This window comes from Bubalus bubalis, chromosome 17 (genome assembly GCF_019923935.1).
Source record: "Bubalus bubalis isolate 160015118507 breed Murrah chromosome 17, NDDB_SH_1, whole genome shotgun sequence".
Lineage (NCBI taxonomy): Eukaryota > Metazoa > Chordata > Mammalia > Artiodactyla > Bovidae > Bubalus > Bubalus bubalis.
The window spans coordinates 19,257,239-19,283,122 of NC_059173.1; the positions used below are offsets into that span (position 1 = coordinate 19,257,239).

The 25,884-nt window shown below is 43.8% G+C and overlaps 1 protein-coding gene across 1 annotated transcript in view; it reads left to right on the plus strand.

Annotated features, from left to right (window-relative positions):
- Nucleotides 1–25,884, plus strand: part of CFAP251 (cilia and flagella associated protein 251) — a 74,478-nt gene that overhangs the window by 2,925 nt on the left and 45,669 nt on the right. The window contains exons 5-10 of the mRNA XM_045163098.1: nucleotides 444–842; nucleotides 8,907–9,044; nucleotides 11,506–11,615; nucleotides 18,016–18,127; nucleotides 18,378–18,458; nucleotides 24,724–24,801. Of these exons, the coding sequence (XP_045019033.1) occupies nucleotides 444–842; nucleotides 8,907–9,044; nucleotides 11,506–11,615; nucleotides 18,016–18,127; nucleotides 18,378–18,458; nucleotides 24,724–24,801 (918 nt within the window). The remainder of the gene's footprint in view (nucleotides 1–443; nucleotides 843–8,906; nucleotides 9,045–11,505; nucleotides 11,616–18,015; nucleotides 18,128–18,377; nucleotides 18,459–24,723; nucleotides 24,802–25,884) is intronic.

Genomic DNA, 25,884 nt, shown 5'->3' on the forward strand with positions numbered 1-25,884 from the left:
CTGTCCATGGACTTTCCCACCAAGAATACTGGAGTGGGTTGCCATGCCTTACTCCATGGGATCTTCCCAACTTAGGGATCAAACCTGAGTCTCCTGCATCTCCTGCATTGCAGGTGGATTCTTTACCCACTAAGCCACTTGGGAAGCCCCAAGGAGAAGTGACTCTCTGTGACTTTGTGGTGGTTTTGGAGGCCACTTAGAAGAATAATTTTGCTGTTGTGGGTCTGCTAGTAAGCTGAGAATAAATTTGACACACCCACGATTCCTGTTATTTGAGTACAAAACATCCCAGGCTCTCTTTTAAAGCAGTTCATAGTTCTGGTGTGAGGCTAACACTAAGACTGGCTGCTGATTAGCAAAAGAAAGGAGACTAAATGAGGGTGTGCAGTGGCGTGTACTGGATTTGGCATCACAGTCTCCTTTTTATTTCTTTTTTTTTAAAGAAAAGTGGTAGCGAGTCAAAGCTTTCATTACAATCAGAGTTTTTGGAAACGTTCGAGCTTCCAAGAAGCCCTGGCTCACAATTAGAGTTTCTGGATTTGGATGTAACCACTTCTGGGGAACCACTGATTAGTTTCCCGGAAAGGCAGCCTTCAGGCGAGCTCGACCAGAGGCCCCAAGATGAATTGGAAGAAGAAGAAGGGAGAGACTTGGAACCAGAAAGGGGAGACTTGGAGCAGGAAAAGAGGGAAAGGAGAAAAGAAAAGAGAGTATCATGTATCAGCGAGAAAAGCGAAAAAGAGTCACAGCCCAAAGCAAGGATCACCAAGGCATCGCTGGTCTCCACTGCCACTGAGGACATTTTGTTCCAAAGGAGGGAGAGTGCCAACATGTACCCCTTGGTAAGTGTGGCGTCCATTTATGTGTTTGTTTTTTAAAACTTTTTATTTTTGTATTGGGGTATAGCTGATTAACAATGTGGTGAAAGTTTCAGGTGGACAGTGAAGGGACTCAGCCATACACATGCGTGTATCCATTCTTTCTCAAACCCTCCTCCCATCCAAGCTGCCAAATGGCCCCCAGTGCTTTGAGAGTATTTTGAAGTAGGGGAATTTTATGCCTATGGAAAAAGTGCCACCAGAAAGATCCATTTTAAGCTAATCATAGACTTGGGTCTTTTTAAAGTTCAGTTCAGAGCTCTGGCTGGACGTGTGTGACAGAATGCGCTGCATCTGGGTTCAATAGCGGTGCTGTTCTGCAGGCAAAGAAATTCCGCCAGCGGTTTGTCTGTTGCGTAGGGTGTTATTTTCTTTCTTTCTTTTTTCTTTTTTGGCTGCACCTCGAGGCATGTGGGGAGTTCCTCGACCAGGGATGGAACCCATGCCCTCTGCAGTGGAAGCACGCAGTCTTAACCACTGGACTGCCAGGGAAGCCCAGGGTGTCGTTTTCTTGCGGGAGACTCAAAATCTCTCCCCTCTCCCCTCTCTCTGTTTCTCTCCCTTCCCACTCTCTCTCTTTGATATCTAGTACTTCTCATCCAGCCACCAATTCTTCTCTTTCTCCTCCTCTCCTCACCTCTTCTCCTCTAACTGGCTTGATCCTTTTAGCAGCTCCCCAAACCGTGACAGTTTCCTAAAAACTAGCCACCCCAAGATGGATCAATAAGCGAAAGGTCTGGAAGAAGTGAAAGCCACCAGGAAAAGCACCAGTCGATCCAATGGAGTCTGCCTTTGCTGCCACTGACAGCATTGCAGGGAGGCGCCATCTGCGAGGAATAAAAATATTATCATTTGCCAAGAGAAGGAAAAGGAGGTTTCTTTTCCCCCTTCTTCCTCCATCTGCTACTTTCTGAAAATTGTTTCCTGGGATTCATCCTCCCCCCGCCTCTCCACTGTAGATCCGTGCCTTTGGAAGATTCGTAAGTGATGGAGTGTGTATACTTAATGCAGTTCCTAACACAGAGTGAGCACTTGACAAGTGTTAACAAGATGATGAATGGGTGGTGGCGGTGGTGGTAATGGAAGGATGCCGAGGGGAAGTGCGGAGAAACTGACAGCCTCCTTTCTGTAGATGTGGCTGGCTTTGAGCAGTGGAGTTAAAGCTTCAAGCTTGCAGTTGCTTGGTCTGAAAGAAAGAATAACTTTGAGTTTTTTAGAGCCCATGAGGACATTGGTCTTACTTAGCCGACTAATCAGAAATCAGGTGATATCACTGATGAGAGCAAGCGATCTTTGTGCCAGGGCCCCCGCTCCCTGGACTTGACAAAAGCCACCACGCAGGTCTGGGCCCCTGTTAGCCTTGGGCTTGCTGTGGAACCAGACTTGCAGAGGCTGTCCCCCTTTGCAAGTTTGCTTAGCTCTCTGAGGGCGCTTTCTTTTTCCTTTCCTTTTGCCTTTATTGTTTCTTCTTTTTGTTAAAATGAATAAGTGCTCTTTATTAAAATATATATGTATATATAAATATATATATATAAATACACACACACAGAGGTTCAGTGGCTAAGACTTTGTGCTCCTAATTCAAGGGGTCTGTGTTTGATCCCTGGTCAGGGAACTAGATCCCACATGCTGCAACTGAAGATCCTAAGCTCAAAGATCTTGTGTGCCACAACTAAGACCTGGTGCAGCCAAATAAATAAATAAATGGTCTGTATTTATCTTTCTTAAAAAAAAAAATTCACCCTTTATTTCTTTTTTCTTTAAAAAAAAGGTGAAGATTCCTGTTCTTTAACACACTCTCACCCAAAACCATTTTCCTGAGATGATTACTGTTGCAGTTTGGTATAACCATGTATCTTTCCAGACTTTTTCTGGTACATATACAAATATGTATCTATACACACAGAAACACATGCGCACGCGTGTACACACACACACACACACACACACACACAAGTTTGTGTTTCAGTTTTTGTTTTTACCAGTGAGATATTCTGCATCTCTGTAAAATGTTTTTCCACTTAATATCTCTTAGAGGATTTTTTTTGTATCAGTGCATGTGTATCCACTTCCTCATTTTAAATTCAGCTATTTCCCTATTGATGGCCGTTTATGCTGTTTCTAATTTCTTGCTCTCACCAAAGGTGCTTCTGTTGCAGGAAGGGGGACCTCCTCCCGGGCTCAAAAGCAGGCTCTTGTCTAACACTCGGAAATGAATAGTCCGAGGAGATGCACATGCTGACAAAGCAAGAGACTTTATTGGGAAGGGGTGCCCAGGTGGAGAGCAGGAGGGTAAGAGAACCCAGGACAACTGCTGTGCCACATGGGTCGCAGTCTCAGGTTTTATGGTGATGGGATTAGTGTCCAGGTTGTCTCTGGCCAATCAGGGTCCTTCCCGATGGCGCAGGCATTGCTCAGCCAAGATGAATGCCAGCAAGGAGGGTCATGTTCCTTATTGGGACCTCCTGTTGTGAAATAATTCATGCAGCGGTTGCGTATGCTGCCTGGCCAGGGTGGGTGGCTTCAGTCAGTGCGTCTCCCCTAACTCTTCAGTGCGTATACTTCTCCATCTATGTGCCGCAGCACCCTCCTTTTCCTTTGGGGTCCCCTGCCTTATCCCAGACGCCTGTCATAAGTTGAAGTGCTCATTGGTAAATAGGCATAACCGTGGATACCATCTCCACCCAAAAAACAAAGTATCATGAGTTTATGAGAAGGAATCATATGACTATCGAATATAGTGAAATCTGGCTTTGACAATCAAGTTTTGTTTTCCAGATCACCACGTTTTAGAAGAAGATTAATATGAGAGGTGACTGTCCCCATGATCATCTATCATAAACGTCAAAACTAGTGCAAAATGCAATGAGTATGAGTCCTGTGTGATTTTGGTTAATGGTAAGGCTGCTCAAGGAAGTTCTGTGACTACTGAGTGAGGTCCATCTAGTTTTGATCTTGGAAGAGTTGTTTTACCTGGAGGCAGGAGTCTAGTTAAGAATGTGTTCTTTTTATAACTAATTTGTTAAATTGGAACATAAATTTCCAGGATGACTATAAGGCCTTTTAGACTTACTAGGTTTCCAAACGAACCCTCTCACATGAAGAAATTGGCTTTTAAGAAGTAGCTAGGGGGGACTTCCCTGATGGTCCAGTGGTTAAGATTCCACACTCCCAATGCAGGGGTCGCTGGTTTGATCCGTGGTCAGGGAACTAGACCCCACAGGCTACAGTGAAGATCCTGTGTGCTGCAACTAAGACCCAGCACAGCCAAATAAATTAATTTTAAAAAAGATCCAGCTAGATATGGAATATTTCCATTCCTAGAAGGTGCAGCTTGAGACAATTTTGATTCCATAATTCTACCACTCACGCCCACGCAATAAAAGATCTAAATATAAATATAAGTTACAGCAAATGAGCAGATGGAATGAGGAGACAATGGAGAATGAAGTGTGAGGAGAGAAATCGGCCACGTTGCCCACTCTGTCTGTCTTGGGAGAAATATATGGTCCATCATTTAACCTTAAGTATCATTCAAATATCAGAAAGGAAATACACCAGATTTCATCTCTGTGCTCCAATATAATTCACTGATTTTTGGTAGCTAATTATATAGCCATTATTTTAAACACTCTACCACATCAGCCTTGGTTAATTTTTAAAATAGACTTTATGGGCGGGGGGTGGCAGTTTTAGGTTATAGAAAAATGGAGTGAAAAAAAGAGCATCCCCATGTAGTCCCTTGTGCCTTCTCCCCATCCCGGTCTCCTCTGTTATTCTTGCATTCATGCGGTACATCTGTCACAGTGGATGAGCCAATAGGGAAGCGTAAGTATTGCCTGAAGTCCATAGTGTACCTTTGGGTTCACTGTGTGCTGTGTAGTCTCTGGGCTTTGACAAATACAAATGGCATATATCTACCACTGCTGTTTCATGCAGAGTAGTCTCACTGCCCTAAAAATCTCCTGTGCCCCACCTGTTCATCTCCCCCTCTCCCATAGCACCCCAGCCACTGGCAACCATTAATTTCTTCAAATTGTCTCCATAGTTTTACCTTTTCCAGAATGTCGTGTAGTTGGACTCATACACCATATAGCCTTTTCAGATTGGCTTCTTTAACTTAGTTAGCATGCCTTTAAGTTTCCTCTGTGTCTTTCCTGGCTTATTAGCCAATTTCTTTTTAATTTTAAAAATTTTAATTTTACTTAATTTTTTAACCATGTCTTGTGGCTTGTGGGATCCTCGTTCCCTGACCAAGGATCAAACCTGGGCCCTTGGCAGCGAGAGTGGGAAGTCCTAACCATTGGACTGCCAGAGAATTCCTTCATTGCTTTCTTTCTTTTTTTTTTTTTTTTGATGTGAACCATTTTTAAAGTCTTTACTGAGTTTGTTACAGTATTGTTTCTGTTTTGCGTTTTGGTTTTTTGGCCACGAGGGACCAGGGATCAAACCCACGCCCACTGCATTGGAAGGTGAAGTCTTAACCACTGGACCACCAGGGAAATCCCCCTTCATTTATTTTTTATCACTGAATGATACTCCATTGTATGCATGTACCACAGTTTATCTGTAATTTTTGTAAGAGACATTGAAAACAAAAATATGCATAAACAAACTGCTATTGAATTGAAAGCAATAGTCAGATTTATAATACCTGTTATTTTTCATTTCAGGAAATTTTAACTTTGTTTTATTTTATTTGTTACTAGAAACATGGGGTTTTTAATCCTCCTAAGGGAATTTCATCTCTTTATATTGAATACTTTGTCCTTCAAGGGAGAATCGTGAATAAGGAACAAATACTCAGGCTAAATAATTGCCTTTCTTAAGAAGTTACTTAGTGACTTTATTATAACTTATCCATTCTACATACTCTCATTCAGTAAATTGAATTTCACAACAGTCAGTGCTCACTGTATGGCTGACTACTGAACTGGGTTCTAGGTTCTGGGGAGTAGGTAAATAGGAAGTTGTTTCTATTTACTGTTGAAGGCTTTCCTTTATTTTTAAAGGAAACATTTTTTATTGAAATATACAAAGAGAAAGTGCACACACAAGTGTCGAACTCACTGAATTCGTACACAGTAAACATACCTGTGTAAGCACCTTGCATCTTTGCTTTTCTTTCTAAATGGAGTTATTATCAATCACATGCCATAAAATCCACCCTCTTAACTGTTTCTTAAAAGATTATGGTGAGGGACTTCCCTGGCGGGCCAGTGGCTAAGACTCCCAATGCAGGGGGCCCGAGTTCTATTCCTAGTCGGGGAGCTAGTTCCCACATGTCACAACTGAGTTCTCATGCCGCAACTAAAGATACCATGTGCTGCAGCTAAGACCTGGTGCAGCCAAATAAATAAATACGTAGTTTTAATCAGATTGTGTTAAAAGGTACATAATATAAAACTTATCATCATAACCATTTTTACATGTAAAATGATTTTGTGAGGTTGGCCAAAAAGTTTGTTCTAGTTTTTCTGTAAGGAAAAACCATGTTAGGTGGCGGTGGTTTAGTTGCCTTCGTGTCTGACTCTTTGTGACCCCATGGACTGTAGCCCACAGGTTCTTCTGTCCATGGGGTTTTCCAGGCTAGAATACTGCAGTGGGTTGCCATTTCCTCCTCCAGGGGATCTTCCTGACCCAGGGATCGAACGTGGGTCTCCTGCATTGCAGGTGAATTGTTTACCAACTGAGCCACCAGGGAAAACCCCATAAGCTGTTATGGAAAAACCCAACCGAACTTTTTGGCCAACCCAGTAAATACATTCATAGAGTTGTGGAACTGTCATGATCGCCATCCCCATAACTCTCTTCATCTTGTGAAACACACACTGTACCTACAACTGCCAACTCCCCACCCCCACCCAGTTCCTGCCAACACCCTTCTACTTTCTGTCTCTATGAATTTGACTCTTCTCGGTACCTCAGACAAGTGGAACCGTTCAGTTCATATGTGTCTTTCTGTGACTGGCATATTTTACTTACATTATGTCCTGAAGGCTCATCCACGTTGGAGCATGTGTCAGAATCTCTGTCCCTTTGGAAGCTGAGTAATATTCACACATTGTTTATCCATTCATATGTCCATGGACCCTGGGGTTGCCTCTGCCTTTTGACTATTACAAAACGTGCCGCTCTGAACATGGGTGTACACGTATCTTTTTGAGACTCTGATTGATGTTCTTTTGGGAATCTACCCAGAAGTGTAATGGCTGGATCACATGGGGATTGTATTTTCAGTTTTTTTGTGGAATCTCCACACTGTTTTCCACAACAGCTTCACCGTTTCACACTCCCACCCATGATGCATAAAGGTCGCAGTTTCTTCGCATCCCTGTAAAGTGTACCCTTTAAGTTTTTTTAATTTTTAAAGTTGTTTTTGTTGAAATGCCGTTGATTTGCAATGTTAGTTTCAGGTGTACAGCAAAGTGATTCAGTTATATATAATATGTATTTGTATGTATATATATGTGTGTGTGTGTATATCTTTTTCAGATTCTTTTCCCTTATAGATTATTATAAGATATTGAGCATAGTTCCCTGTGCTATACAGTAGGTCCTTGTTAGTTATCTGTTTTATATATAGCAGTGTGTATATTTTAATCTCAAATTCCTTGTTTATCCCTCCTTCCCAACCCACTTTCCCCTTGTGTAACCATAAGTTTGTTTTCTATGTCTATGAAAATTTACCCTTTTAAAATGTACAATTGGGTCTTCCCTGGTGATCCGGTAGTTAAGAATCCACCTGCCAATGCAGGGGTCACGGGTTTTAATCCCTAGTTGGGGAACTAGGATCCCACATGCCTCAGAGCAGCTAGGTCCTCATTGCTACAACTAGAGAGTTTGTGTGCTGCAATGAATGATCCTTCATGACCCAACGAAGATCCCTGCATGCCACAACTTAGAACTGACGCAGCCAAAAAAAAAAAAAAGAAAGTACAATTGTTTGGTTTCTTAGCCCATTCACAAGGTTATGCAACGTTTGCCACTAATTTCAGAACATTTCTGTCACCCCAAAAGGAACCCATACACAGTAAGCAGTCACTCCCCACTTCCTCCCCCAGCCCCTGGAAACCATTGACCTACTTTCCATCTCTATGGATTTGCCTATTCTGGACATTTCCATATAGATGGGGTCATACACTATGTGGTCCTTCTCATCTGACTGCTTTCACTTAGCATCACATTCTTAGGGGTCATCCATGTAGTAGCATGTTCTTGACTTCTCAAGGTGATGTTTCTCTCTTTAAAAAAATTGTTATTTGATGGCAGTTTTATATTTTTGGCAGTTTTGGATCTGAGTTGCAGCCTGAGGGCTTAGTTGCCCCGCGCACACGGGATCTTAGTTCTTCGACCAGGGATAGAACCCACATAGCCTGTGTTGAAAGGTGTATTCTTAGCCACTGAACCCCCAGCAAAGTCCCAAGGTGGTGTCTCTTTATTGGCTGATGATGTTGTTGCAGGAAGGGGAACCCTTTCCAGGGCCCGAAACTGGGCTCTTGTCTAACACTTGGAAATGAATTGTCCAAGGAGACACATGTGCTGACAAAGCAAGAGATTTTATTGGGAAAGGGCACCCGGGTGGAGAGCAGTAGGGTAAGGGAACCCAGGAGAACTACTCTGCAGTCTCAGGTTTTATGGTGATGGAATTAGTTTCCAGGTGGTCTTTGGCCAATCACTCTAATTCAGAGTCTTTCCTGGTGGTGCATGCATCGCTCAGCCAAGATGGATGCTAGTGAGAGGGGTTCTGGGAAGTGGACGGACACGTGATGTCTCCTTTAGACCTTTCCTGAACTCTTCCGGTTGGTGGTGGCTTATTAGTTCTGTATTCCTTATCGGGATCGCCTGTCGTAAAACAACTCATGCAGATGGTTACTATGGTGCCTGGCCAGGGTGGGCGGTTTCAATCAGTGTGCTTCCCCTAACAATGTGAACCCTTTTCCTCCAGGACTCGTGCTAGGATCGCCCCGCAGCCCAGCTCTGGGCTCACACACCATAGTGTCCTGCTGGTTTACCTTTGTCTTACAGACCATGACCTGGTCATTCGGGTGGAACAGTTCCCTTCCCGTTTACTACATTCGAGAAAACGAGAGAGTCCTTCTCTACGCCAGTGGTCACACTGGGGTCATCTACAACGTCCTCAAGAACAACCAGTACCATCTTCAGGTTTGGAGGCCCCTCTTCTGGTGAAAGAGGTTGTCGTTAACTTGAATGCAGCACTTTGTTTTTTATTTCCAGGACCAACTTCATTCTATCTCAGTCACGTGTTCCTTCCTCCCTTCTGACCAGAGCGAATTCTGTTTGCAAACAACTTTTGCTGTTTGTTGTCTTTCTGATTCTAATCAGAATCAATTTACAAATAGCAGTTGACTAATTTTATAGTAACTAGAGTCTAAAGCATCTGTATTTTTTTACATTTCTGTAAAAATGGGGTCAGGAGAGACCATGTTGTCTCCACGGGACAATGATGAACGCAAAAGGAAGCTCTTCAGCAGGGATTCAGACCTCGGTTAACCCTTAGCCTCCTTTCCAGGGCTCTCAGGGCTTTGATCCTCCTACTCATGCTGAAAAGTGGGTGTTAATATCCCCATTCCACAGGAGAGGAAACTGAGGCTCAGGTCAATTTAGCTGACTGGCCCAAGGCTGCTCTAGCAGGTGGTGAAGCCGGGTCTTAGGCTCAGGTCTCCTAACTTGAAAGTATTAAGTAGGTCAGTTGTCCTCCTCCCTCTCCTCCCTCCAGCATCTGTTTTTATTTACACCCCCAAGTGCCTCCTTAAATGCCCCACACACCTTCCGTCCCCACACTACTCTGCTTCCTCTGTTCCGGATGTTTTTTTTTGACCCCTTTCATTTTCATTTACCTGTCCAAATGTTTTTCCAGTGTCTGAATTTCTACTAGTTAACCTGGTAAACAGTTCCACTTCACCCCTTTCAGTTGACCTATATTTTAATAAGGACCTTCCTCAGTCAATGCCTAGATCAGAAGCTTCACCAGGTGTTTTTCCAAGTGGTCAGCCAGTACTCAGCATCCTGCTAGGGATCCAAGACACGTGGGTGTAACTTCAGGAATTTGCTTCCTAGAAGTCCTGAAATATACACAGTCAGCACGCCCTTCTTGGTGCTTAGTTGAATGTGCAGCGCCGAACGCAGCAGGGGTAGAAGGGACAGTGTGATGGTAGGGATGTGGAGGAGGGGTAGATGGGCTGAAAAGCAGGCAGCAGCCAGGCAGGCATCCAGCCTCCCCAGAGGGGATGGCTGGGCGGGGCCTTGGCCATTCATTCATTTCCATATGTATTTGTCATAACCACTACGTTTCAGATGAGGTCATGAACAAAACAGACCTAGTTCCCCCCACCATGGAGAGGCAGACATTAACCAAGTGAACACATAAATATATAACTAAAGATTAGGGACTTCCCCTGGTGGTCTGGTGGCTAAGACTCTGTGCTCCCAAAGCAGGGGGCCTGGGTTCAATCCCTGGTCAGGGAATTAGTTCCCGCATGCCACAACTGGAGATCCTGTGTGCTGCAACTAAGAGTTCCCACGCCACAACTAAAAGGTCCAGCATGCCGCCCTGAAGACCGAGGGTCCCACAAGCGGCAACTAGAGACTTGGCACAGGCAAAGAAATACATAAAAAATAAAATTGCGTAAAAATAAAGATTATAATAATCGCTGGAATGGGTATGTGAAATTGCTCTAAAAGAGAAAAATCAAGGTCTGAGAAGACTTCCTCTGAACTGGTAGGCAGGGAATGGAAAAGTGCTATTTTTGCTGAGACCCGAAGGCTGAGCATGAGCCAACCAGGGGCAGTTTTGCGGGGAAGAGCATCCCTGACAGAAAGCTCCAGATTTTCAGGCCTTTTGTGTGGGGCCCAGAGAAGAGGCCAGAGTGAGCGAGGGGGTGACATGGAAAGAGGGCAGTAGGGGTTGTTTCCTGGCTGCCATCTCTCGTTTGTGTTTCCAGAAGATTCCTTTTTGTGTGGGGAGGATTGTAGGAGGATACAAGTGAAAGCAGAGGCCAGCAAGGAGGCTTTGGCTCCAGAGCTGCTCAGGGACCCGAGTGAGCAGTTTTAAGGGAGATGAGGCCAGCAGGGGGGTCCAAGGAGGTGGGACCTGGGAGGACCCAGACATTTATTCTCAACCAGGGTTCAGAGTCAGGTACATGCCTCGACCCCTAGGAAGCCACTGTTCTTGTGGGGCGTGTAGCTTGTCCTGTGAGTGTTTTGTTTTTTTTTAATACTTTTTTTTACTTTTAATGTGGGCCATTTTTAAAGTCTTTGTTGAATTTGTTGCAATATTGCTTCTGTTTTATGTTTTTGTTTCTTGGCCCTGAGGCATGTAGGATCTTAGCTCCTTGACCAGGGATGGAACCCACATCCCCTGAATTAGAAGGTGAAGTGTTAACCCCTGGACCATCAGGGAAGTCCCTCCCACAAGCATTTCAAGGGAAAGTTTGAAAACCTCTGGCTGTAGAGTAACACCGGGAAAGTGGGCAGGAGTCGGATGTTCAGAGGTGGAGACTGGACAGGGAGCTCACGTCTCTCTCTGGGGTCCCGCCTTTCCTGCTGGCGCCAGGGCTGGGCCGCACCCTCCATGTCTCAGAGCATCTTCTCTCCATGTCCGCAGGGCCACCCCAACGTCATTTCCTGCCTCTGCATCAGCGAAGACAGGCGCTGGGTCGCCACGGCCGACAAAGGGCCCGACTGCCTGATCATCATATGGGACTCTTTCACAGGGTAGGCATGCCAGAGCCACCTCCTCCTCGTTTATGTACAGTATCGGGCCACTGTAACCCACAAAAAATGAGGCATGCTGGTCTGGGGATACAGAAGCTGGTGCTGGGATGCAGGACAAGGTGCAAGGGTCCCAGGAGAGCTTGTCTTCCTGCCTCAAGGCCCATGGGAGTGACATGACTTTGGTGAATTTCCCATGGACAATTCTTGGCTCTTTAACCCAGAAACCCTGTTGCTCAGATGGTAAAGAATCTGCATGCAATGCAGGAGACCTGGGTCCGATCCCTTGGTTGGAAAGATCCTCTGGAGAAGGAAATGGCTATCCACTCCAGTATTCTTGCCTGGAGAATTCCATGGATAAGCTGGCGGGCTACAGTCTATGGGGTCGCAAAGAGTTGGACACGACTGAGCAACTGATGCTACCAGGCATACTGGCCTGAGGGGAGGCCAACTCACACTCACCCAGCTGGGGGGCCCAGAGAAGTTGTGTGACTTTCACCATCTGCAAAAAAAAAAAAAAAATGCTAATCATACCGTCTTTATTTCCCTGGGATGCTGTAAGAAATTACCTCCAGGGACTTTCCTGGTGATCCAGTGGCTAAGACTCTGTGCTCCCAATGCAGGGGGCCTGGGATTTGATTCCTGGTCAGGGAACTAGATCCCACATGCTGCAGCTAAAAGGTTCGGCACAGTAAAATAAATAAATATATATACAAAAAAATTACCCCCCAACTAGGTGGCGTAAATTACAGAAATTTATTCTCTCATTATTCGCAAGGCCAGACATCTGAAGTCAGGGTGTCTGCAGGGAGCTCCTTGGGGCCCTGAGAGAGAATCTGTCCCATGCTCCCCTCCTGACTTCAAGTAGTCGCTGGCATCCTTGGTGGCCCTTGACCTGTAGACATGTCCCTCCAGCCTCTGCTTCACGTGGTGTTTTCCCCTCCGTATCTCTCTGTAAGGTCTTTTCTCCTCTAAAGCCACCAGTCGTTGGGTTTAGGGTCCTCCCTAAGCCAGTATGACCTCATCTTAACTAATTAGACCTGCAGAGACTCTGATTCCATGTAAGGTCACATTCTGAGCTTCTGGGTGGAGTGAATTTTGAGGGGCGCACCATCTGACCTACGCTACTCACCTTACAGGATTGTTATGAAGATCCAGAGCACAGTCCCTGGCCCAGGGCAGATGCTCACAGATGTGTGTCCTTTCGAAATTCCTGGTCCTAGAGACAGAGAGCAGTGTCAGTTTCATTGACAAGATTGTAAGGGCTTGATTGGGTGTTGGGGGTTGGGTGGGGAGAGGTGAGGTGGGTTAGACGAGTCCAGGTGGAGAGGAAGGTTAGGAAGAAGTTATGTTGAATTTCTGGACACAGGAACTTCCCTCCTCCGGGTGGCCCGTGGCATCCATAGGGCTGTGTTAACCTATCCACAGTCCTTACCTCGCTTGGCCGCTCAGTGGCTTCCAACACCCTTCACTCCCCTTGTCTCCTCTGACACCATGTGCCCCTGGTTCTCCGCCCAGTGCTGTTTTTTCCCTCTCAGCCTTATCCTCCTCTGGCCGTTCCTTAGCTGCGGCATGAGGGGATGCGGGTGCTGTTGGTGATGTTCTCCAGCCGGGCAGGAGCACACCCAGGGCTTGAAGCCAGACCATCTTACTCTCAGTGTATCCTGTGTTTGCTGAGGGGGTACTGTGGGAGGGGGTTCCACCTGCCGGTCCCTTGGGCCTCCCCTGCCAAACTGTCCAAAAGTCCTGTGCCTTTGCCCCCAAATAACCTCTGCCTCCGCCCATCCTCTCCTGCTTGAGCCACTGCAAAAGCCTCCTGTTGGATCTCTCCTGCCCCCTCTGCAGTTTCGCTCTTCAACCCACCCTTCATGGCACCAAACTACTTTTTCTTTTAGTTATTTATTTTTGGCTACACTGCGGGGCATGTGGAACTTCTCCAACCACGAATCAAACCCTCGCCCCCTGCAGTGGAAGCATGGAATCTTAACCACTGGACCACCAGAGAAGCTCCTGAACTACTTTTACACATACAATTTCCTGGCATTAATTACATTCACAATGTTAAGCAATCATCACCACCATTTGCAGAACACTTGCATCGCCCAACCAGAAAACCTGAAGGAATGAACTGCTCACTCTCCCGCCCCTCAGCCTCTGGTAGCCTCTTATCTACTTTCTATCTCTGTAGATTTGCCTGTTCTGGACATCTCATGTCAATACAGTCATATAATATGTGGCTTTTGTGTCTGGCTTCTTTCACTTAGCATAATATTTTCCAAATTCTTCCATGTTGTAGCATGAATCAGTATTCCATTCCTTTTTATATCCATTTAATATTCCATTGCATGAATATACATTCTGTTTATCCATTCATCTGTTGATTTTTTTAAATTATTTTAATACATTTTAATTGGGAGCTAGTCTCCTTTGGCCACCATCTCCAATCCTAGTCCTCTAGTCAATTTGGAACATTTTGTTCCAGAATATTAGCTGTTGTATTAAATACACATGTGTGGCCAACAGCATCGTATGGTTTTCCTCCACAACTTTTTTTTTAAGATCTTATTTAATTTATTTTTTTGGCCATGTGACATGTGGGATCTTAGTTGCCTGACTAGGGATCCAACCCACAGGCCCTGCTGTGGAAGTGCAGAGTCTTAACCACTGTATCCAAGGCAGTTCCTCTCCACAGCATTTTGAGCTTGATCTTTGAGCCAAATGCAAAATCCAATCGTGTTGCTCCCCTACTGAGAACCCTCCAGGGACTGCTCATTGCCAGTTCAGCCCCTGTTGCAGGGGATTCGCACCTCAAACACTAGCCACGCAAACACTTCTGCCACAATCCCCGTCTGTGTGCCTAGCGGTCATCTGTAGCAATGACATGCTTCTCAGCTGAGAGTCATGACACAGCCTCCTGAGGCAGGACGGGCGGGGCTCTCTCTTGTGTCTCTTCTCTTGACCCTTTGCCGACAGCTCCCCTGGCCCAGGCAGAGCGGGCCTCCTTTCAAACTGTTTGTCCTTTGCTTTTTATTTGTTTATAGAACTGTCTCCCCCATTAGACTGGGGGTGACTCTGCAGTAATTTTTTTTCTTTACTGCAAAGTAAAGTGTGTCTCTGGTTAACAATGCAAATGATTCATCGATAATGAGTTTTATGATATTGCAAATGATGACTTGGGGAACCCAGAAAGGATATTTGGTGTTAAAATTAATATTCATTTATTAAAGTGATAAACCGTACTTCTTCTTTTGAGATATTAGTTCACCTGAATCCTAACTCTGCAAATCTAGCATGTTTTTGCAATTTCCTATAAGGGGGGCTCTGATTAGTGTTTGGTCTCACAAATTTTGTTATTATGTCCTTTTAAGCATTGTAAACTGCATTTAGAAATAGAATATATTCATTTTCATCTTTAAGTTCTTTAGTAGTCTGATTAACAAATAAATCCTTCATCAGTACTTAAGTAATTCTCATAAATCTAATAAACTAGACATAAATATGGCAATAAGCCACACATAAATGTGGCAAGTCTTAAGTTCTCTTAAGTGTTCTAATATTGTTTATAAACCTAATACAATTTGAATTTGAAATCACAAGTCTAAATCAACTACAGACTGTAAATTAGAATCACAAATTAATCTGTTAACATATCAGAGACTCTGATATGTTAAATTCTCTTAAACATGACTCAGTCCTTTAAAAAAAAATCTTTTATCACAATCGTTAACAGCACAGGTCCAGCTGACTTCATCTTCTCTACATTAATTCTATCTCCAGAGATGAGAGACATTTCCCCACAAAGGACATTCCTAACAACTTTAGAACTCCCTTCTCAAGGGAATTTTGGGGGCTGCTTCTCAGTGGCATAAAATTTCTCAAGTGACAGAGAACCAGACAGGCCCTCAGCCAGCGTGTGGACTTGGTTCCAGCCAATTGGTACACCAGTGTGACATACTGAGGCCTGTTTACATTAAGGTCTCCATTATGAAAAACCAACTGCGGGAACTTCTCCGGTGTCCAGTGGCTAAGACTCCCAAAGCCGGGGTCCTGAGTTCAGTTCCTGGTCAGAAAACTATATCTAGCATGCTGAGATTTAAGAATTCATGTGCTGTAACTAAAGATCCCGCATGCCACAACGAATATCAAAGATCCCACGTGCTGCAGATAAGACCTGGTGCAGCCAAATAAGTAAGTAATAAAAAAGAAAAACCATGGATCCACACAGCCCATGTATCTGGATTAAGTCTTCCTACCACCCACTCTTCCAGTGGAGGTCAGGGCCTCCCCCACATCACAACTCACTTCCATCATTTCTTCAACTGTTTCTTTTGTTACTTTGACTCTCTCAGATATTCATATATTGTCTAATTAAATTCTGCATGTGTTAAGGCTTTGTCTGCTTCATACAGTTCTAAAGTGTTGTCAGTGACATAATACAAACATGTAGAAATTAAAAAAAAAATGAAAGTCCCCCTTCACCCAAGCCTATATCTGGAGTCACCATGTGGTTTGCAGTTCATTCCTCCAGATTTTTTTTTACTTATAAACACACACACACATACACTCACTCACACACACACACACTCAGGATGATGCTACATATACCGCTTTGCAATTTGCTTTTTCCACAAAATTTTAGTCATTTTCTCAAATCTACCTCATTCTTTTTGAAGGTGACATTTTTTTCTTTATATGGTTTTACCATGCTATTTGTTAAATAAACCCCATATGCAATGGATATCTGTGGTAGTTCCAAATTTTTGCTGTGAAAGCCGTGCTGCAAGGAATATGAATTGGCATTTATCTCTGTTTGCTTTTGCTATTATTTCTCTAGGGAAAAAACAAGTTGTAGAAGTGAAACTGGTGGCCCTTAGGATCTGCGCATTGAAGACTTTGACACATGAAGCTAAGCTGCTGTGGAGAAAGCCTATGCTTGTTTATTCTCCCCCTTCTGGGGGAGGTTGCGGCTTTCCTGTGAGCTGGGATGGTGTCCAAGGCAGCTTGTTTCATGTTCTCATCCTTCACTCCTGGCCCAAAATTGGCCCTTGATAACCAAGGAGAGACTCGAGCTCAGACAGGGAACAAATAGCACATTTACATGCTGCCCTGAGCTTTTTCTAAAAATTAATTTATTTTTAATTGAAGAATAATTGCTTTACAGTATTGTGTTGGCTTCTGCTGTATATCAGTATATGCATCCGCCATAAATATACATATGCCCCCTTCCTCTTGAACCTCCCTCCCACCCTGTTGTCACAGGGCCCTGGTTTGAGTTCCCTGAGTCATACATCAAATTCCCACTAGCTATCTATTTTATATATGGTAGTGTATATGTTTCCCACGAGTCTCTCCATTCATCCCCCCTTCTCCTTCCCATCCTCTGTGTCCGCAAGCCTGTTCTTTATGTCTGCATCTCCACTGCTGCCCTGCAAATAGGTTCATCACTATCATCTTTCTAGATTCCATGTATATGTGTTAATATATGATATTTGTTTTTCTTTTTCCTGACTTACTTCACTCTGTATAATAGGCTCTAGGTTCATTCACCTCATTAGAACTGACTCAAAAGCATTCATTTTTATGGCTGAGGAATGTTAAGGGCCAGATTAGAGGGGAGTTTTTTTTTTTAATTAAGGCAAAATTCATGTATGGCTCAGTCAGTATAAGAATCTGCCTGCAATGCAGGAGATGGGGTTTGATCCCTAAGTTGAGAAGATCCCCTGGAGAAAGGCATGGCAACCCACTCCAATATTCTTGCCTAGAGAATCCCATGGGCAGAGGAGCCTGGCAGACTACGAGTCCATGGGGTTGCAAAGAGTTGGACACAACTTGGTGACTAAACCACTACCACCAAAATTCATGTAGCATAAAAGTAACCACTTTATTTTATTTATTTTTTGCCCCACCATGCAACATGTGAGATCTTAGTTCCCCAACTAGGGATTGAACCTGGGCCCCCTGCAGTGGAAGCGCAGAGTTTTAGCCCCTGGACCCCCAGGGAAATCTCAAGAGTAATTGAGACTCAATGCCAATTCAGTGCATTGCGTGTAATCACAGTGAGGGGCAGCCATCGCCTCTATCTGGTTCCTTCTCCCCGAAAAGAAACCCTGAAACCATCAGCAGTCACAACCCACTCCCCCACCCTCCATCCACAACCGCCTGGAACAAGCATGCATCTGCTATCGATCTCTATGAATTTGCCTATTCCGGAGATTTGATGTAAATGGAATCATACAACGCGTAGCCTTTGGTGTCTGGCTCGTTTCCCTCAGCACCAAGGTTCATCCGTGTTGTCGCCTGGGTCAGTGCTTCACTCCTTTTTGTGACGGAGCGGCATTCCATAGTGTGGATGGACCACAGTTGTCCTGTTCCTGAAGTGGGTGTCCCCCATCGTGTTTTGCAGCATTCCTGTGCATACAATATTCGACAGCTGCCCTAGAGATAACGGCATCAGGGCCATGGCCATGACCCGCGACGCTAAGTATCTGGCAACCATCTCAGATGCCGAAATCCAGGTACGGGGCCCACTGGGGCAGCCAGCCTGTCAAATGTTTCCCTGTGAGCATCTCTGCCTCAAGCCGTGCGGAATCTGTGGTTCTCTGGGTGGATGGATGAGCAGATTCCTATCAGGGGCTCCCTGCCTGAGGCCGAGCTCACTGTGCATTGCTCAGTTAGCAGAAGTCACTGTGTTACCATGAGAGGCGTAGGTGACTTCAGCAGCGTTCGGGAACCTTCTCTCTCTCCTCTGTCTGCTTTCACTCACAGAAAGTTTGCATCTGGAAGTGGACATTAGCAGTAGAAACGCCAGCGTGCACTCTTGACCTCCCCAAGGAGTATGGTTTTCAGGTGAGTTCAATTTGAACCTGTAAAGATCCACCTGAAGTTATCCTGAAGCCAGGTCAAAACTCCTTTTTGTTTTTCGGGAGCTTAGTTATGATGCCCTAGAGCTTTTTAAAAACTCCTATTCGTGTTCTTGGCCTTCCCCGGCGGCTCAGTAGTAAAGACTTTGCCTGCAATGCAGGAGACACAGGAGATGCAGGTTCAATCCCTAGGTCAGGAAGATCCTCTGGAGAAGTGGCAACCCACTCCTGTATTCTTGCCTGGAGAATCCCATGGACAGAGGAGCCTGACGGGCTACAGTCCATGGGGGTCGAGAAGAGTTGGACACTGACTGGAGCAACTTATCGTGCAGGCATCCATGTCCTTAGTTTATTTTTGGTGATAATAGCTATTATTTTAAATCTCTTCTTATGTGCAGGTTCTGCTAAGTTCTTTGCATGCGGTATCTCACATAATCTATGCAACATGCTAGAAAGAGGTTACTGTGGAATTAATATTAGTGCTATTAATTATCAAATAATTGGTCTACAGTCACCCAGCTTTTCTTATTCTAGAAGCATGCTTTGAACTGCTCTTCATATAGGGCAATTATCAGAATTCTTGATTTGCATGAGGCGACTTGCCAAGGGCACCAAGAGCGATGACTCTGCGGCTCTGTATCGTCTCAGTCAACCTCGTAGCCTTTGTTCACCTGTGCTTATTGCACTGTGTGTCAGGTGCTGTGGTAAGGACGTGTGTTGCTTGTGTGAACTAGAACCCAAGCAGGGGGTCTGGGTGACTGCACTCAGCCAGACACATCATTATCAGTTTTATATCCATTTTCTCTCTTTCTCCCCCTCCACCAACATTCTTCATGCTCCCAGAAAAAAATAATTTCTTACTTAAAAAAAAATTTTATTTGGCTGTGCTAGGTCTTACTTGCAGCAAGCAGGATCTAGTTCCCTGATGAGGGATTGAACCCAGACTCCCTGGATTGTGATCTGGAGTCTTAACCACTGGACCACCAGGGAGGTCCCAAATTGCCTTACTTCTTAGAGTTACCAGTCATACTTGGATATTTAGGATGAGATACCAAAAATATTTTGGGGATTTTGATAGACATTGCACTGAATCTGTAGATCCCTTTGGGTAGTATTGTCATCTTAATAGTATTGCCTTCCAACCCAGGAGCACAATATGTTTTTCTATTTATATAATCTTTAATTTCTTTCAGCAGTGTTTTTTTTTTTAATCTCACCAGGTTTTTAGTTGTATTTTATTTTTAATTGGATAATTACAGTATTGTGATGGTTTCCGCCATACAACCTGAATCTGCTATAGATATGTATGTTTGGCCCCCACTCTTGAACCCCCCACTGCGTCCCCACCCCACTCCTCTAGGTTGTCACAGATCACCAGCTTCAGGGTCCCTGAGTCATACAGCAAATGCCCACTGGCTAACTATTTTACATATGGTAGTATATATGTTTCAATTGTACTTTCTCAAATCATCCCACCATCTTTCACTCCTACTGTGTCAAAAAGTCTGTCTGAGCAGTGTTTTGTAATTTTCAGTGTACAAATCTTTCACTTCCTTGGCTAAATTTATTCCTGAGTATTTTTTATGCTTATGTTTTTATGCTTTTTATGTGGAATTGTTTTCTTAATTTTTTTCTCAGTATGTTCATCGCTAGTGTATAGAAATGCAGCTGACTTCTATACTGCAGCTTTGCTAAATACACATGGCTATTTCAGTTTAAATTGGTTAAAATAAAAGCGCACATTCATTTCCTTGGTCTCACTAGCCACATTTCAACCACTCCTCATCCACGTGGAGCCGGTGGCTACCCTTGTTGACAACACACGAGATAGAACATCTCCATCCCCTCAGGAAGTACTGTGGACAGCACTGCACAAACTCCCGGGCCCTCCCCCAAGCCCTGGGCGGTCCCACCGTCAGCGTCCTCCGGATCCAGGCCCCAGAGGGCTGAATGTCGCTGATGAGAACCACCCAACTGAGCAGATTCATCTTACTTAAAATTCAGTCCTGACTTTCAAGAGGGCTCTCAGCCTGGCCTGGCTGCTCTGGTAGGCTGTCGTTTTCATTTCTAGAGACAACAGTTTCATACCTGCTCCTCGCATCTCCCACTGCCCTGCCTCCCATACTCAGCTGATGACCCCTACCCCTCCTGTTTCACTGAGAAAAATGGAAGCCGTCAGATACAAACACCAGCCTGTTCTCCCTCCCAAACTTGCCGTGTGTGTGTGTGTGTGTGTAAGTTCCTTTAGTCATGTGCAACTCTTTGCAACCCCGTGGGATGTAGCCAGCCAGGCTCCTCCGTCCTTGGGATTCTCTAGGCAAGAATACTGGAGTGGGTTGCCATGCCCTCCTCCAGGGGACCTTCCTGACCCAGGGATCGAACCAGTGTCTCCTGCATTGTAGGTGGATCCTTTACCCACTGAGCCACCTGGGAAGCCCTGTAAATCTGCCACACACCTTCAACCTCACCATCTTCTCTCTTCGCCTCTGACTGCAGTGAAGGGCCAGTGCACTAGTTCCTGGCTGCCTGAGGCCCTTCTGCAGCTCTCACCTCTCCCTCTACTGCGCATTAACATGCTTTAGGACCACTGATCCTGAGAATGCTCTGACCTCACATCTCCTTCCAGCTACGCCCCCTGCTCCTCTTTACAGGGAAACTTCTCAGAAGTGCCTTCCACACTTGCTTTCTCTACTTCCTCATCTCATTTCCTTTTTATTTTTTATTTTTTTGCAGGAAATATTTGACCTCTTTGTGTTTTGTTGCTAAATAAGGCATACATGCAAAATGTGTACATTTTAGAGAAGAAAATAAAATGTACCTGCGTGCTCATCGCAGGATCATGGAATAGAACGTTACTTTAACCCTAGGGGCCCCCTGTGTTCCCCTTCCTGATCTCATCCTCAGTCGTGCTCCCTGAAGTTAACCATTATCCCAAATTTTGTATTATTCATGCCTGTGCTTTCCTTTATACTTTTCTCTGGTGACATATGTATCTCTCAATACTATCTGTTTTCATTTTGCCCGTTTTTGACCTTTCTATATTTGTGATTGGGTCTTCCCTGGTGGCTCAGTGATAAAGAATCCACCTGCCAGAGCAGGAGCTGCAGGAGTCGTGGGTTCAACGCCTGGGGTCAGGAAGATCCCCTGGATTAGGAAATGGCAACCCGCTCCGTATTCTTGCCCGCAGAATCCCATGGACAGAGGAGCCTGGCAGGCTACAGTCCATGGGGCTGCAAAGAGTCAGACATGACTGAAATGACCAAGCATGCATATGTTTGGAATCAGAATAATTGTTTGATCTGCTCATCATTGTTTCTGAGAATCGTTCATGTCAATCTTTGAGCTGTAATTCCTGTTCGCCTTCACTGCTGTTTTGTTTTTTGCTCTTTGAGTGTTGCAGGACTTATTTATCCATCCTCTGTGGATGGACATTTCCCTCTTCCCATCTGTCCTCCACCCACCCACCGCTGTAACAGAGCTGTGCTGCTCACGGTCACTGTATCCCCAGTCAAATGGACATTTTTTTTTTAATAGCTTCCCAACGGGTCTCCCCATTTTTAGTTTTTAATTTTATAGATTTTATTTTAAAAAATTACAAAAATTTTTTTTGGCTATACTGGATCTTTGTTGCTGCCTACGGCCTTTCTCTAGTTGTGAGCAGGGACTCCTCTCTAGTTGCGGTGTGAGAGCTTCTCATTGAGGTGGCTTCTCTCATTGCAGAGCATGGACTCTAGGGCTTAGTTGCTGCTTAGCATGTGGAATCTTCCCGGACCAGGGATTGAACCCATGACTCCTGCATTGACGGGTGGATTCTTTACTGGACCATCAGGGAAGTCCCACAACTGTCAACCTTACTGCTGAATTTTTTTTAAAGTTATGTGTCTTTTCCCCCACCTCTGGCTGCTTTTAAGATTTTCTCTTGGTTTTCAGCAGTTTTTCAATGGATGGTGTATATATGTGTGTATGGACATGTTGTTGGTTTTTTTAAAAAAAAAAAAAAAACTTTATCCTTTGGGTTTTTTGAACTTGAGATGCCATGTTTCCTCAGTTTTGGAAAACTCTGGCCATTGTCTCTTCAAACATTATTTCTGCCACATTCTTTCTTTCCTCTCCTTCCGGGACTCCAGCTATATGTAAGTTAGACCTTTTCAGCTTGTCCCAAAGGTCTTTTATTCTCTTTTCTGTTCTTCTGTGTCTTTATGCTTCATTCTGGATCTTTTCTCCTATAATTTATCTTCCTTTTTTACTGTTAATTGGGCTTCCTTGGTAGCTCCTTTTCTACTAACGAATTATTTATTTGCCTATATTTAATTTTCTGTTAAACCATATTTTGAGTTTTTAAAGCTAGTTTTTTTTCATATCTAAAAGTTCCATTTGATTCTTTTTAAAAATAGAGTTATCTTGTGGCTAATCATCAGGGAAATGCCAATCAAAACCACAATGAGCTATCTCCTCACACATATCAGAATGGCTATCATCAAAAAGGCCACATATAGCAAATATTGGTGAGGGTGTGGAGCAAAGGGAACCCTTGTACACCTGGGAATGTAAATTGGTTCAGCCATTGGAAAACAATATAGAGGTTTTTCAAAAAGCTAATAATAGAACTTCCATATGACCCAGAAATTCCACTCCTGGGCATATATCTGGAAAAAATTACTGATTCACAAAGATACACGCACCCCAATGTTCAAAGTAGCATTATTTACAATTACCAAGATGTGGAAGCCACCTAAGTGTCCATCAACAGATGAATGGATAAAGAAGATGTGGTACAGACATTCAGTTGAACACTCAGCCATAAAAATTATCTGGTGTTCTCCTTCTGTAGATCACTCATCTCCCTCCTTTTCAGTCATATGACTCTTTCATATGCCTGGCTATTTTTCATTGAATGCCTGATGTTGTACTTTAAAAAGAATAGGAATAATTTGAGGCTCAGGATGATAATAACTTCCTCCAAGGAAGACTTAGTTTTGCTTCTTTGGGGCCTTTGGCAAAGCAGTCACCTCCATCTAATCAGAGATTGAGGTGACTTGAGGCTGATTTTCAGCCTTTGTGAAGCCTCGTCCATGTACTTCCTTTCACCAGGTCTTCACCCCACCCAGACCTTTGTGCTGTCCTGAAATTGATCCTCAGACATTAGCCATGGTAGCTTACATTCCTGAAGTGATGCAGCAAGCAAGGGGCAAGGAGTCGGTGATGGGGTAGAAGGGGCAGGAAGGGAACTTAAAAAGCATTTCTTGAACCTGTCTCTCAAAGCTGCCTCCTGTGCACCCCTTCCTGTCAGATTGCAGCCACCCGCCTCCTGCACACATACCATTTCAAGACTTGCACTTAAGTATCTGCAGGGATTCCTCATTTGTTGTAGTTGTTCTGCATTTCAGGTTTCCTTCACTTCTATAGTATCCACAGGGTTGGTTTTTGGGAAGGGAGCCAGGCAACCCATGCTATTCACCATCTTGGCAGGAATCAGAAAATCTTTCCAATATTTTGCATTCATTCCAAGTTCCCTTGTGGCCCCGTCAAATTTAGAAATCAGTACACAGCAGCCTTTGTCCAAAAGGACACAGAATAAAGGTTATTGGTGAATACTGGTTTACTTTTGCTTGTTCCAATTTATAGATGATGAATTACAGTAAATAAGACTAAATAAGAAAGGAAACTCGAGTTTATTAATTTTCACACTCAGTATTTCAGTTATATTCCTATTGCTTATAAAATGCCATGTGTTTTCTGTTTTATATTCATACTCGGTTATTTATTTTAATTAAAAATATTATTTAATTTAATTTTATTTTTTAGCCACACCACCTGGCTTGTGGGATCTTAGTTCCTCCACCAGGGATTGAACCTATGCCCCCTGCAGTGGAAGTATGGAGACCTAACCATTGGACCACCAGGGAAGTCCCCAAAATATTATTTATTTGCCTGGCAAATCCCATGGACGGAGGAGCCTGGTAGGCTGCAGTCCATGGGGTCACTAGGAGTCAGACACTACTGAGCAACTTCACTTTCACTTTTCACTTTCATGCACTGGAGAAGGAAATGGCAACCCACTCCAGTGTTCTTGCGTGGAGAATCCCAGGGACGGGGGAGTGTGGTGGGCTGCTGTCTACGGGGTCGCACAGAGTCGGACATGACTGAAGCGACTTAGCAACAGCAGCAGCAGCAGCAACATTCAACTTAACCAGAGAGAAACAGAAAATTTTTTATTATAATGTAATATATTTTAATATTTTATATTTCAGAACTACCTAATTTTTAATCCAACAAATAATAAAGAATTGGTGAGCAATAGTAAAACACAAGTAATATATTATACGTGGGTAAGTAAAACTGTTTTCATTTGTTTTAAATATATGGACAAGTATCTGCTTATTCTTTGAGTACAGATGTTTTGGTAATGTAACAATATAGTATCTACTTAAAAAGCAATAAACATATTAAAGTGTTTTGATTTAATTATAGCATTTATTTTAGTCCCACTAAAAACTAGCATATTAAGTCAGAAGCACATAATTTAAATTCTATTTAATTTTTTAAATTAATGAAATGAATATTTTTTTGAATGTATTTAAGGCCTAAGATATAGGAGTTTTCAAATCTTGGACTCTTTTCCCTTTTTTAAAAAATTAATTAATTTATTTTAATTGGAAGCTAATTACTTTACAATATTGTAGTGGTTTTTGCCACACATTGACATGAATCAGCCATGGGTGTACATGTGTCCCCCATCCTGAACCCCCGATTAGCAAACAGTTTGCTGATAATGTATACTGACACAGGGCAAAATCATGATATTAAAAAGACATCAAAATGTAAACATAAAATTACCATATGACCCACCAGTTTCCAGGTATATACCCAAAAGAATTGAAAACAGGCATTCAAACAGATACTTATATACAGATGTTCACAGCAACAGCATTATACACAATACCCAAAAGGTAGGAGCAAATGTCCATCAACTCATGAATGGATAAACCCAGTGTGGTCTATCCACATGTGAAACATAACCTAGTCTTTAAAAGGAACGAAGTGCCGACACCTACTGCAACTGGGGATGAACCTTGGGAACATTAGGGTGAATGAAAGAAGCCAGACACAAAAAGCCAAACACCATATGATCCCATTCATAGGAAGTTTTCAGAATACCTGAATCCATACAGACAGGAAGAAGAATGGTGGCTGTCAGGGAATGGAGGAGTAGAGGATGGGGGGTGATTGCTTGATGATAGGGGGGTTCCTTTTGGGGTGATGGAAGTGTCCTGGAACCAAAGAGAATAACAGTTGCACAGCCCTGGTTATGTACTAAATGCCACTCAGGTGTACACTTTAAAATGGTTAATGGTTAACTTTATGTTATGTGAATTTTCCCTCAATAAAAAATGCTAGACAATTGAGTTGCT